The following is a 14,615-nucleotide window of genomic DNA, read 5'->3' as shown; positions in this document are numbered from 1 at the left end:
ATAAAGATGAAAATTCTCAAGTCTCAAAATCATTTGGTATTAAGATCAGACTTAGAGATAGACTGCCCAGATTCAGTTGCTAGTGCTGGCTACTTACTGTGTCATCCTAAGGCAAGCTACTTAATCCCTCTGCCTCAGTTTCTTCTTCTGAAAAGTGGAGTAATCTACTTCATAGAGTTGGGAAGATTAAATGAAACATGTGAAGTCTTTCAAATAATGCCTGGCACATAGTAAGCACTCAATAAATGTTAGCTGTTACCACCTAACAGAACTATTCCAAGACTGAGGAAGAGAAGCCAGATTCTTGTGACATACAATTAATTATTGAGCATGGTTGAAGAATGGTGTTTAGGGTAGTAGTGTTACCAGTGTTTAAAGGTATGAAAAAAATAATACAAACTGTATGTACACACACATATATGTACACGTACATTAAAACTAAACTGTGAGTATGGGCATAATTCTTTCATTCAATTGGTATTTCATTCATTTATTCATCAATGAAATGTTTATTGAGCACCTATATGTGCCAGGTGCCCCCAGGATCTTATAGTTACCAGAGTCACAGTCATCAAGTTTACTGGTCATGAATGAAAGTCAAGAATTCTAGTTCAAATTTCTTCAGTAGTCAGAAATAACAGGCATAATTCTTAGTGGTTACCTAAGGCAAGTATTGTAACACTGTTGTTATCCCATTTTCTTAAAGTATAAAGCTTACACTCATGCTTTATACTTAATGTTTAAAATTTACCAAGTTTTGAGAATTTAGGCATATATTAAACGTTAGTATAAGAAGTTATGTCTGAGTAGCTACAGTAATGAAATAATTCTCTAGTAGTAATAGCTATTAGTGCAGATCATTAAAATTGCTTTTGTCAGGAATGGAGAGTAGGTATATTTCAAAATTTTGTTGGGTATGTAAGCTAGTTTATAAATTTAATAAATGCTTTTTAGTGTAAATCTAAAGATATAGAATTTGTGTACTTACAATAATACACAGGTTACTTTAAAGTGTATGTGTTTGTCTAACAGGCGCTTACAGCTTTTAGATGGGGAATATGAAGTAGCCATGCAGGAAATGGAAGAATGTCCAATAAGCAAGAAAAGAGCAACATGGGAGACTATTCTTGATGGGAAGGTATGGACTGCTTAGAAGGTGGAGCACGTTATAGTCATGAACTCCCATTTTTGATTGATGTTTTCTTTCCCAGATGCAAATTCATGTTGGAAGTAAAGAGTCCTTTGTTTTTATACTTTGAAATATACAAGTAAAGATTACCTAGTCAGAGTATTCAATGGAAAGCACCGTCCTTGGAGCCAGACTGCCAGGTTCAGATCTCCACTCCTAGCTGTGTGGCATGCTGGCAAGTTATTTAAGCTTTTGTGTCTCAGTTTGCTTATCTAGAAAACGAGGCATAGAATTGATGTATTAAATGAAATAAATATGCTTAGCACCGTGCCTGGCATAAAATAAGTGCTCAATAAATGTTAACTACAATTGTACCTGAAACCAGTAGTACACTATGTGTTAGCTAATTTGAATTAAGGACAACAACAACAGACTGTTGTAAATCCTGCTCATAGTTACAGCAGGCAACATACGATGACCAATAATACATTTGTCAAGAAATCTGCAGAACTTATATGAATCATACTTAAAGTAACTTTTCTAAGAGACTTAAAAGAATAAATACATTTCTTGGGTAGGCAGATGCAACAGAATAATGATGTCATTTATTTCCAAATACGTTAGGTCAGTGTGCCATCACAAGCAAAATCTTGGGATTTTTTTTTTTTAAGCCTTAAAATTAGTCTCAAGTTAACCTAAGACAGTGTGTAATAATAGTAAGGAGTATTGTGAAAGTTTTCTAAGAACATTTACTTAACGGATAGTAGAACATACTATACAAGTAAAAAAAAAAAAACAAAACCTTAAATTGTATGGTAAACATAGGAATTGTATTCCTAAACATAGGAATACATGAGTGGATCACTGAAGCATTGTTTTAAAATAGTTTCATGTACATTTGGACGTTAGTCTGTGATAAAATTGGTATTAGATCTGTGTGGGGAAGACCATTCATTGTGAAGAACTGGTGGCTAGCCATCTGGAAATAAACTTAGACCTCATAAATTCCAGAAGACTCATAAATGTAAAAATTAACATTACATATAACTTCAGAAAAAACTGTAGGTGAATATTAATATCTTAATATGAAGAAAACTCTTGTAAGTATGATGCAAAAGTTAGCATAAAATAACTGATAAAAGTGAATCATTTCTCCACTGTAAAAATCTAAAGTTAAAAACATGATAGGCCAGGGAAAAAAGTAACATACAAAAAGCTAAAGTGAATGTGTTATTTTATAAATCAACAAGAAAAATAAGCAATCTAATTAGAAAAATGGTTAAAGGACAATCAAGCAATTCTTAAGGCAACAAGTATAGATGAACTAGTAAGCTTTTAAAAAGACGTTCAGCCTTATTAGTATTCAAAGACATGTAAATAAAATCAGAGATAGTACTTTACTAATTTGACAAAAAGATTGACCGTTTCTGGTTGGAGATGTGAGGACACATATTCTCACATAATGCTTCAATGTGAGAATAACTGGGGACAGCCTTACTGGAGGGCAGGCTGGCAACATGGATGGCATTTTAAATTGTGTTTATAGGCATTAGCAATTGAGCCCAGTTCCTCAATTTTGTCACAAGGTGTTACTGGTTAACTGAAAAGATGTAGGTAACAGATCCTGTCAAAAATTTTTAAGTAGTGAGAAATGGAAATATCTCAAATCTAAAAAGATAGTCATTAAAAAGAACAGTACGTTGACAAGATTTCCATGGTATTTAGTTTTTACTTACTAGTATACACATTCCTACTTTTTCTAAAATTAATGGTTACCTCTAGGTGATGTGATTTAAAATTTATTTTCTTATGCTTATCTGTAGTGTTTGAATTTCATGCAGGTGTTCATTATGTTTTAAATTTCTTATTTAAGTTTTTATTCACAAGAAAATAAGAATTATATGAGCTGTTGGTTTTTCCCAAGAAATTGAAACAATATGATATGGGCATCCCTTTAAAGTCAGAGCATTTAGATATGGTTCTTTTTAAAAGCTTTGTGGTATTCTTTTAAAAATAAATGTTCCGTAATTTACTAAACCAATGCTATTTTAATGGATAATACAGTTATATTAAATTTTTTTACCTTTTCACAAATGTGAATATACTAGTACATGTATCTTTATGCATTGCAGTTATTTTTATGCAGTAAATACCTAGATATGGAGAGACTTACTTTTTCAAAACTGGTTTATAAAAGCACACTTTTACTTCACTTCTGTCCAGAATCATAGTTTTAAGAGGATTATTTGTAATAAAGATGTAGGAGTTTAGGCTTGTATGGCAGTAAAATACAGGTTTCTTTTTTTTTTTCCCCTAAGATTTTGTCAGAGAGAGAGAGAAAGAGAGAGCACCAGCAGAGGGAGCTGCAGGCAGAGGGAGAAGCAGGCTCACTGAGCAAGGAGCCTGATATGGGACTCGATCCCAGGACCCTGGGATCATGACCTGAGCTGAAGGCAGGAGCTTAACTGACTGAGGCATCCAGGCGTCCCTCTTTTTTTTTTTTTTTTTTTTTAAGATTTTATTTATGTGAATGCGCACGAGTGGGGGTTGGGGAGGGGCAGAGGGAGAAGCAGACTCCCCGCTGAGCAGGGAGCCTGACTCAGGACTCGATCCCAGGACCCTGGGATCATGACCTGAGCCGAAGGCAGGCGCTTAACTGACTGAGCCACCCAGGTGCCCCAATAAACAGGTTTCTATGGAATAGCATGAAAGCAGTCTTTCAGAAGATTATTTGGTCTTCTATATATGAATTGAGAAGTAAAAATTAGAAGGAGGAGAGCAGCTGAGATACTGTAATAAGAAGGTAGTAGGGATCTATACTTGGTGATTATATAAGAGAAAAGAAAACTAGGAGTCAGATGTAATTCTGAAGTTTTTAGTTTAGGGTCACTAGTAGAATGATAATGCTAGGAACAAAACTAATTATACCTGGGAAGGAAAGAAAATAGATTCATGTCTAAACATATTTTTGTTTAGGGTGACATTGATGTCATCCAAGTGGCAATGTCCAAGAGGCAGTTCAGATTACACAGTTTCGGAGCGCAAGTATGAAGACTGGACAATCAATTTGGGATCATCAGCCTAATAAGTAAATCCTTAAGGATAGGTGAGAGATTAGGGCAGATGGCTAAATGTTAGCTAGGAATTAAGGAGACCCCGAGAAGAGTCATCTTATTAGTGATTAGAGGTGGAGGAGGAAAGTTAAGAGAGTTCAGAGTCCCAAAACCCAAACAGGAGAAACAAGGACAACTGTCGTTGAAGCTGAAGAAGTCAGGGAGAATTACTAATTGCTCTAAGTGTTCAATTTACAAAAAGAAAGTACTTGGTCATCTAACAGGTTGCAAACTGGCAGGCTTTGGTTACCACAGTTTCTTTGTTGTTTTTTTTAAAACCATTTTTCATTGATTACCAACGTGTAAGAATAGAAAGATTTCCCATGAGAACTTGGGTTTCTGACTTCTTTTGAAAAAATCTGAAAATCTGGCTGTGCTGGGGCTCTCTGCACATGGCAACAATTTATCCATTTAGGCAACCTGAGCTCTCTGGTACTTCAGTCTGTACTGCCCGTATATGTGCTTTACTTCCCTGGCCATCTTTGTAGGCATTTTAGGTTTTCAAATCTACGTTAATTTTATCATAATAGAGATCAGGAGGGATTGTTCCTATGATTTCTTTCAGTTCATTTTGTGGAACCTTCACTCTTTTCATACGTTTTCTGTTTTAGAGGCTGCCTCCATTTGAAACATTTTCTCAGGGACCTACATTGCAGTTCACTCTTCGTTGGACAGGAGAGACCAATGATAAATCGACAGCTCCTATTGCCAAGCCTCTTGCCACTAGAAATTCAGAGAGTCTTCATCAAGAAAACAAGCCTGGTTCAGTTAAACCTACTCAGACCATAGGTAAGAAACCATCGCTGTCAAAATAGTGCTTTGCAGGGGCGCTTGGCTGGCTCAGTTGGAAGAACAAGAGACTATTGGTCGCGGGATTGTGAGTTTGAGCCCCCACATTGGGTATAGAGGTTACCAGAAATAAATAAATAAACTTAAAATAATAATAAATTAATAATGTTCTGCAGAGTTAGGACTTGGCTTCAGATTAATTTGTTTGCCGTTTGCTCTAATAATTATTCTTTGGGAAATGTCAGCAGTTCTTTATGTTTTGTGACAGATGTATCTGGGAATTTTTAAAAAAAAACTTTAAAAGCATGATGAAACATATAGTATATATATAGCATATATGTATATATGTGCCATATGTTACATAATACCTTCAAATGAGGTCTATAGATAGCCTCATGTCAATTTAGGACAAGTTTTTCCACCAAATAAATTTCTCTGAAGCTCATGAGAAAAACAGTTGGTTTTCATACCTTTTTAGATTTTGCAACTGCAACTATATAAAGGGTTTTGGAACTGTATGCTTTTTATAATTCATGTAAAGATTTGTATATCTTGTAGGACTGAATTCAGTATTTCAGAGTGTTCTTACAGTTTTCGGGCTGGAAGAGGATCACCATAACTTGAATTTTACCAGGTTAAAATTTGCAGGAAATTTTTAGAGGAAAAACCCTTACAAATGGAGTTAACTCTGCTGGGTTAAGGCCCAGGTGCAGTGTAGTGTTCTTTCATCTTGTATCTGCCTGATGGGAACACTGCCCTCAATTGAGAGCATCTATGTGTTTTTATCTTTTTAAAGAAGACAGAAGGCTTAAGACAGCTGTCTTTGACATTGACCACTCATTGTAAATTACCTTAACAGTCAAAGAGATGTAAGAAATGGCCTGTGTCAGGGCAAAGATTTCCCAAGTAAATTGTGGTCTGGGCACTTCTTAAATTACTCTGTGGCCAGTCTAATAGGTAAGTGTTTCAAAGAAACTGAGAAAGAAAGTTTTATATAAAATTGTCCATATGAAATGGTTAGTTATGTCAGGGAAAATAAAAACATTTTATTTTTAAGTCTGTAAAGAAATATACCAAATTATTAATGGCCATTATCTTTTAGATTTGGAGTGATACTAATACAATCATTTTTAATTTAATTTTTGTTAAACCAACACTTAGTGGATGTCTGCTCACTGTTGTGTACTGAAAATACAAAGACCAGTCAAAACCACCTCTGACCTCAAAGTGCTTAAAATATTATAGTGACTACATATAATTATTTGGGGTTACTTTCATAATGGTTTAGAATATAAGAGATGGGGCTTTTTTTAATTACTTTTTTTTTTTTTTTTTGGAGGCTGGAGGAGAGAGAGATGGATTTTTTTTTTTTTTAAGATTTTATTTATTCAACAGAGATAGAGACAGCCAGCGAGAGAGGGAACACAAGCACGGGGAGTGGGAGAGGAAGAAGCAGGCTCACAGCGGAGGAGCCTGATGTGGGGCTTGATCCCATAATGCTGGGATCACGCCCTGAGCCGAAGGCAGACGCTTAACCGCTGTGCCACCCAGGCGCCCCGAGAGATGGATTTTTAAAAGGGAAAAAAAATGGCTCCTGCCAGTGTAGACCTTAATAACTTGAGAATGAGAACAAAAATTGTTTTAAGTGGGGCACCTAGGTGGCTCATTTCATTAAGTGTCCAACTCCTGGTTTCGGCTTCCGGTCATGACCTCAGGGTAGTGAGATCAAGGCCCACATAGGGCTACGCACTCAACGTGGAGTCTGCTTTGGATTCTCTCTCCGTCTCCTTCTGCCACTCCTGCTTGCGTGCTCGTGTGCGGGCACTCTCTCAATAAATAAATCTTTTTTTTTTTTTAAGATTTTATTTATTTGACAGAGAGACAGCCAGTGAGAGAGGGAACACAAGCAGGGGGAGTGGGAGAGGAGGAAGCAGGCTCCCAGCGGAAGAGCCTGATGTGGGGCTCCATCCCAGATCGCCGGGATCACGCCCTGAGCCGAAGGCAGACGCTTAAGGACTGCGCTACCCAGGCGCCCCTCAATAAATAAATCTTTAAAAAATAAAATTTAAAAAAATTGTGTTAAGTACCATAGGTAGAAGTCTTTGATAACTTTAATGTTTAATTAGTTTTGCAAGATACATTATTTCACTTTTTATAAGCACATATTTGCATTAAATATAAAAGTATATATTTTCAGCTGTTAAAGAATCATTGAATACAGACCTACAAACAAGAAAAGAAAAAGATACTTCAAATGAAAACCGACAAAAATTAAGAATATTTTATCAGGTAAACATAGCTGGCCCTTCTTTTTTAAGTTATCATGAAATGCCTTTGTTTTGCATGTTACATCCGGAATATTTTGGCATATTTAAATGAAAAGAATGTCTCTAAATTGGTTTTCTTTTTTGTTTTAACTATTTCTAAAGGTGATGTTGAAACAAAATATCTTGAGATGTTTAAGTTAGTGATTTTCTTTTTTGTTTTTTATTTTAAAGTTCCTTTATAACAATAATACAAGACAACAAACTGAAGCAAGAGATGACCTCCATTGCCCGTGGTGTACCCTGAACTGCCGCAAACTTTATAGCTTACTCAAGCATCTTAAACTCTGCCACAGCAGGTTTATCTTCAATTATGTTGTAAGTAACTTTTCTTGTTTCTCTTACCAATAAGATAAAAGACAATCTGACTTTGAAAAACTGTGCTTCTTGGGGCGCCTGGGTGGCTCAGTTTAGTGTCTGCCTTCAGCTCAGGTCATGAGCCCCATGGTGGGCTCTCTGCTCAGCAGGAAGCCTGCTTCTCCCCTCTCCCTTTGCAGCTCCCCCTGCTTGTGCTCTCTGTCAAATAAATAAAATCTTTAAAAACAATAAAAATAATAAATTGTGCTTCTGCACAAAATGCCAAAATCTTTGCATTTGATGGATTGCCGTACGTATGAATTACAGTGATTCAGTTTACATATATTTGCATAGCGCACCTATGCTGACTTACTAGTCCTCACATCAGCTCTTTGAATTAAGTGGTGATTTCTTTGTTCTTACTCAAACAAGAAGTAATTTGTACAAAGTTACCAAGCCAGTAAATGTCACAGCCAGGACTTCAACACAAATCTTGTTGACTCCAGGTCTTCTGACTCCCTGTCCCCATTCTCGGATTCGTGGCTCATTTTAGTGCTCAAAACATTAAGAGCCGCAAGTACTTCTTAATTAATTAGAGTGGTAGTTATTTAGGGTAGGGATAACTAATATTTCCTTATTCTAAGCATCTTGCCATTCTTGTTACAGTATCATCCAAAAGGTGCTAGGATAGATGTTTCTATCAACGAGTGTTATGACGGCTCCTATGCAGGAAATCCTCAGGATATTCATCGCCAACCTGGATTTGCTTTTAGTCGCAATGGACCAGTAAAGAGAACACCTATCACACATATTCTTGTGTGCAGGTAGGTAAAAAGGTCATGCAAGAAAACTTATTCTCTGGCTTTTATTGGTGATGATGGAGGCACAGAAGAGAGCCAGACAGAGCTACTGTTTAGGGTGGGAATCATTATTTCAGATTATTAGCTAAGTGTCTGGTGTTACGGTATACTGTTTTATAACCCTCCCCAGCTCCTGTAGTGATTTTCTCACTTCCTCCTTAGAACTTTTCCTATGTCTTACATGTTAATGTCACTACCTCTACAGTGGTTAGAGGGATTAAAGAATTCTCCCAGTGGAAGTTACTGCGTGCATGCCTAGGAAGGAACCTGTACCAGAGGAATGTACTCTATTTGAGAGGTGCGAAATAGAAAGAATCCTATCCCTGTCACTTAACGTTACATCAACATTTCTTTTCATCAGACCAAAACGAACAAAAGCAAGCATGTCTGAATTTCTTGAATCTGAAGATGGAGAAGTAGAACAGCAGCGAACGTATAGTAGTGGACACAACCGGCTGTATTTCCATAGTGATACTTGTTTACCTCTCCGTCCCCAAGAAATGGAAGTAGATAGTGAAGATGAAAAAGATCCTGAATGGCTAAGAGAAAAAACCATTACAGTGAGTATTACTGTTATCACCACTGATCGTGATTTTAGAATCTTAGATGAAGTGATTCATGTTTAAAGACTATTAGTTGTTTAATATGAATTAAACTCTTAGTGTAAAGGACCTCTTTCTAAATGAAGGAATTAATTACAAAAATTGTTTTTGATATTCTCATAATTTTTTCTTAGAAATACCAATTTTGTTTTTTCTGTATTTAATAGGTATTTTTTCTTTTTCTTTCTTTCTTTCTTTCTTTCTTTCTTTCTTTCTTTCTTTCTTTCTTTTTTTTTTTTTAGCAAATCGAGGAATTTTCTGATGTTAACGAAGGAGAGAAAGAAGTGATGAAACTGTGGAATCTCCATGTCATGAAGCATGGGTAGGGTATTTCTAAATTTAAACATTCCATTTCCTTTATGCTCTTCTTGCTGCTTCACATTCTGTAAATCTGTGTTTGAATCTTACTTAAAGTTCCGTTGGCTTAGGGTTGCCTGGGTGGCTCAGTTGGTTAAGTGTCCAACTCTTGATTTTGGCTAAGGTCATGATCTCAGGGTTGTGCAGTCAAGCCCTGCACAGTCAAGCTCTGCACTCAGTGCGAAGCCTGCTTAAGATTCTCCGTTTCCCCTCTCCCCCAAAAAATAATAAAATAAAATTCCATTAGCTTAGATACAGTGTGCCCTAAATCTTACCCTAATCCAAAGTATTATAACTGCAGAAAGAAAAATGGTTTTATGTAAGAAAGGTGTTAGCTCTAACAGCAGTTTTCACTTCCAGTATGTCCCTTTTTTTTAATAACCCAGTTTTCATTTATTTTTTTGCCAAGGATTAAATATTATGTCCCTTGCTACACACCTGGAAATCCTAAAAATTGCTTATCACACTATTATTATAGTTTTTTTAAATTGCTTAATTCTTGAGAATAAAATATAAGTAGATTTTCTGATTTCTTACTACCATGACATAGAGGTCAGGGTAGAACAGTACGTATTTCTTGTGCTACTGTGGCTCGAAGTATCTTCCAAAGTGTTTTTCATGCAGATCTGCCTCCTCCTCTGTGTGTGAACTATTTGCCTGTCAATAACATATATTTTTCTTCTATACCTTCATTATTATTGGGTCCTCATTTAAGGTTTTCTTCTATAGCACAAGCAGCCAAAGTTTTTTCATTTATAATGAAATAAATGGTAAGGGGCACTTTTATTTCTTTACTCTTAGGAAGTAAAGAGGAATTGGTGCATAAGTTCCAGCCCAGATGTCTGGCGTTGCATGGGCCATAGCCTTTTTTTATACACTGCCTTAAACTAAGAATAGTCTCCACATTTTTGGTGGGTTGGAAAAAAAAAAAAAAAGAAGACAACAGATCACATATGGCTTGCAAAGCCTATAATGTTTACTTATCTAGCCTTTTACAGAGAATGTTTGGTCCGTGGTGTAGTCATTAAAACTCAGGAGTAATTTCTGTATTTCAAAACTTAGGTTAAGTCTGTTTTTTCTTTTGTCTTACTGGGTCAGTTTCAAGATGTAATTTTAGTCCTACCATTACTTTACTGGGTTCTGTTTTCATTCCTTAATCTAACTCGGTTAGCATAACAACTGTTGGGGTTAATACTATGCTAGCATTATAAAGTGGCAGGTAGTTGGGTAAACTTTGGATTTCAGAATATCTGCAGGCAGGCCTTACAGACTTTGTTGGGACTCTCAGTTTCAGTGGGTAACTGAGCAGCCATTCTCCTGTTTGGTTTAATTTGATTTTTTCAAATTTAATCATTGTGGGTGCACCCTACTTGCTTTCTATCAACACAGCCATGCTGTACCACATTTGTTGTGACATCTTCAGTTTTTTTTTAATGTGGCTTTTTTCCCGTTTAATTGAAAAATAATTGGCATACATCGCTGTGTAAGTAAGTTTAAGACATACTGTATGATGGTTTGATTTACATTTATTGTGAAATGATTACAATAGATTCAGCTAACATCCTTTTATATAGATACAATAAAGTAACTGCAGAAAGAAAAATGGTTTTATGGGGCGCCTGGGTGGCTCAGTCGTTAAGCGTCTGCCTTCGGCTCAGGGCGTGATCCCAGCGTTCTGGGATCGAGCCCCACATTGGGCTCCTCCGCTGGGAGCCTGCTTCTTCCTCTCCCACTCCCCCTGCTTGTGTTCCCTCTCTCACTGGCTGTCTCTATCTCTGTTAAATAAATAAATAAAATCTTTAAAAAAAATGGTTTTATGTAAGAAAGGGTTAGCTCTAACAGCAGTTTCCACTTGAAATATGTCCCTTTTTTAAAATGGCCCGATTTTCACTTATTGCCAAGGATTAAAAAAATAGTATGTACCTTGCTACAATACCTCGAAATCCTGTTGTGATTTCTCCTTGTGTTGAGAACTCTTACTATTTATTTACTCTTTTAACAACTTTGCTGTATATCGTACAACAGTGTTAGCTGTTGTCATGATGTTGTACATTATATCCCAGTACTTTATCTGATAACTGGAAGTTTGTACCTTTTGGACACCTTCCTCCAGTCTTTCCTCCTCCCACTTTCTGCCTCTGGTACCCCACAAGTTTGATCTATGAGTTTTGTTACTGTTTTTCAAATTTATTTTTTTAAGTAATCTCTGCACCCATCATGGGGCTCAAACTCACGACCCAGAGATCAAGAGTCTCACGCTTGACCAACCGAGCCAGCCAGGCACCTCTGTTTTTTTAGATTCCACATATAAGTGAGATCATATGGTTTTTGTCCTTCTGTCTGGCTTAGGGTAATGCTTTCAAGATCCATCCATATTGTCACAAATGTGGCATATTCGTTTCTTTAAACATTTTCCATGAAGTGAAAATGCAGAGAAACACTGCTTCTGAAATAGGAAAGTATGTCAAGGTCAAGAGAGAGACTAAAGGAGGGTAGTGTATATGTAGAAAGTTCATGAAAGTGCTGTTGGCAAGCGAAAATGGTCTACACTTTTAATACTGCTGTATGCCATTTCATTAGGACAAACAGAAATGACATCTATTTAAGTCCTGGTTAAATTAAATCTCTTTAAATTTTTTAAATGCTAATAAGTCCGTTCAGGTCATTGAATCTCAGATTCACGGTAGTTTTACTAATTGTTAAATCATCATTTACTGGTCTATCATAGTTACCATGTTGCATTGACAAAACATGCTTTCTATCACTATTGATGTTTGTGTTATTTTTATTAAATAGGTTTATTGCTGACAATCAAATGAATCATGCGTGTATGCTGTTTGTAGAAAACTATGGACAGAAAATAATTAAGAAGAATTTATGTCGAAACTTCATGCTTCATCTAGTCAGCATGCATGACTTTAATCTTATTAGCATAATGTCAATAGATAAAGCTGTTACCAAGCTCCGTGAAATGCAGCAAAAATTAGAAAAAGGAGAATCTGCTTCCCCTGCAAATGAAGAAATCACTGAAGAACAAAATGGGACAGCGAATGGATTTAGTGAAATTAACTCAAAAGAGAAAGCTTTGGAAGCAGATGGTGTCTCAGGGGTTTCAAAACAGAGCAAAAAACAAAAACTCTGAAAAGAAAAAACCTTAACCCCATGTTATGGACAAACACTGAAATTGCATTCTAGGGAATTCAGCCTCTAGGAAGAGTTTGTTTTCGTTTGTAATCATAGGTTTCAAACAGGCACTGTTAGATGAAGTAAATGGTTTCAACAAGGGTATTTGTGTCCGGGCTCGACTTCAGTTCGTCATGCAGCATTACATGTGTGTCCGTTTCATTGATGTTATCACAACACTCTCTGGTTTGAGCATGAAAAGCAATAGTTCAAAGAAAGTATTTTTAACTTCAGCAATTGTCTTATGAAATATATTGAATTGATAATCTAGAAATTATTTCATATTTAAATTATAATGTTTTTTGCATTTATGACTGGCCATTTTTCTACTTTGTAATTGTGAAACCTTTTTTGGGGAGGGAAAATTGGAGTGAGATTCCTTTCAGAAATTGCAGATTTTTGGAAATTATGTTGCATTATTATTTGCAATCAAACCTTGATCCTTGATTTTGAAATCATTTATCAATTTGGAATGAAAAATTACAACGTAAGATTCTTTATAGAAGTTCATTTTACAATTTCAAAATAGCACTTCTTCATCTTATGCCTGTTTGAGAAAATGTCAGTTTTTCACATTGTTGACCGTGAAATGTCATGTTGCTCACAAGGTTACTGACCGTTTTGTTTTTATGTGGATACTTTTACTGCATTGCTCACCCAGTATATTTTTTTAAACTTGAACATTTGCTGTTTTGGGTTTGTTTTTTGTTTTTCAATATGGTAGTCACATTGAAAATTCAGCTGTCCACATCTTTTCATTACAAACCAAGGGAAGAATGAGTTTGGGATTTTTAAGATGCCACTTTCGAGGAAGGAAATGTTCTATAAAAATGAACCAGAAAATGTTATAACTTGTTTTTTTCTTTGCAAGGATGTCTTTGTAATGTATTTCATGATTAGAATATCCCATACAGATAAGCTGACTTGAATTGTTGTGAGCAGTTTTGCCCTGTGATATATGTGTTTCAGTGCACATATTTGCAGTTGGATTTTCTCCAACAGAAAGTGGTTTCACTACTGGCACATTAACAAGCACCAATAGATTTTTATTCCAACTCCAAGCACTGTGGTTGAGTAACATCACCTCAATTTTTTATTATCCTTAAAGATAATTGCATTTTCATATTCTTTATTTATAAAGGATCAATGCTGCTGTAAATACAGGTATTTTTAATTTTTTAATTTCATTCCACCACCATCAGATGCAGTTCCCTATTTTGTTTAATGAAGGGATATATAAGCTTTCTAATGGTGTCTTCAGAAATTTATAAAATGTAAATACTGATTTGATTGGTCTTTTAAGATGTGTTTAACTGTGAGGCTATTTAACTAATAGTGTGGATGTGATTTGTCATCCAGTATTAAGTTCTTAGTCATTGATTTTTGTGTTAAGAAAAATAGGAAAGAGGGAAACTGCAGCTTTCATTACAGACTCCTTGATTGGTAAGCTCTCTAAATATGAGTTACGGTAAACTCTGATCATGCCTCGGATAGTGAATCTCGAGCATTTCTCTCGGGCTTTAATTTGCTAAAGCTGTGCACATATGTAAAAAAAAAATAGATTATTTTAGGGGAGACGTAGGTGTAGAATTATTGCTTATGTCATTTCTTAAGCAGTTATGCTCTTAATGCTTAAAAGAAGGCTAGCATTGTTTGCACAAAAAGTTGGTGATTCCCTCCCCCAAATAGTAATGAAATTACTTCTGTTGAGTAAACTTTTTATGTCATCTTATAATAAAAGCTGAAAAAATCCCTTTGTTTCTATTTATAAAAAAAAATGCTTTTCTATATGTACCCTTGATAAGAGATTTTGAAGAAATCATGTAAGATGATAAAGCATTTGAATGGTACAGTAGATGTAAAAAAAAAAATTCAGTTTAAAAGAACGTTTGTTTTTACATTAAATGTTTATTTGAAATCAAATGATTTTGTACATAAAGTTCAATAATATAAAAGCTGTA

General features: G+C 35.6%; 1 protein-coding gene across 2 annotated transcripts in view; it reads left to right on the top strand.

The window, feature by feature from the left end:
• The window catches only part of SUZ12 (SUZ12 polycomb repressive complex 2 subunit), a 42,535-nt gene extending 27,920 nt beyond the window's left edge, over positions 1 to 14,615 (top strand). For both annotated transcript variants that reach the window (XM_045773173.2, XM_045773172.2), the window contains 8 exons: positions 1,033 to 1,138; positions 4,854 to 5,031; positions 7,229 to 7,320; positions 7,530 to 7,673; positions 8,319 to 8,476; positions 8,874 to 9,072; positions 9,357 to 9,436; positions 12,268 to 14,615. In XM_045773173.2, the coding sequence (XP_045629129.1) occupies positions 1,033 to 1,138; positions 4,854 to 5,031; positions 7,229 to 7,320; positions 7,530 to 7,673; positions 8,319 to 8,476; positions 8,874 to 9,072; positions 9,357 to 9,436; positions 12,268 to 12,613 (1,303 nt within the window). In that variant the 3' untranslated portion in view covers positions 12,614 to 14,615. The remainder of the gene's footprint in view (positions 1 to 1,032; positions 1,139 to 4,853; positions 5,032 to 7,228; positions 7,321 to 7,529; positions 7,674 to 8,318; positions 8,477 to 8,873; positions 9,073 to 9,356; positions 9,437 to 12,267) is intronic.

Source organism: Ursus americanus, chromosome 23, assembly GCF_024610735.1.
Source record: "Ursus americanus isolate L20-20 chromosome 23, mUrsAme1.1.p, whole genome shotgun sequence".
NCBI lineage: Eukaryota > Metazoa > Chordata > Mammalia > Carnivora > Ursidae > Ursus > Ursus americanus.
This window is presented reverse-complemented; position numbering and strand designations above follow the sequence as displayed.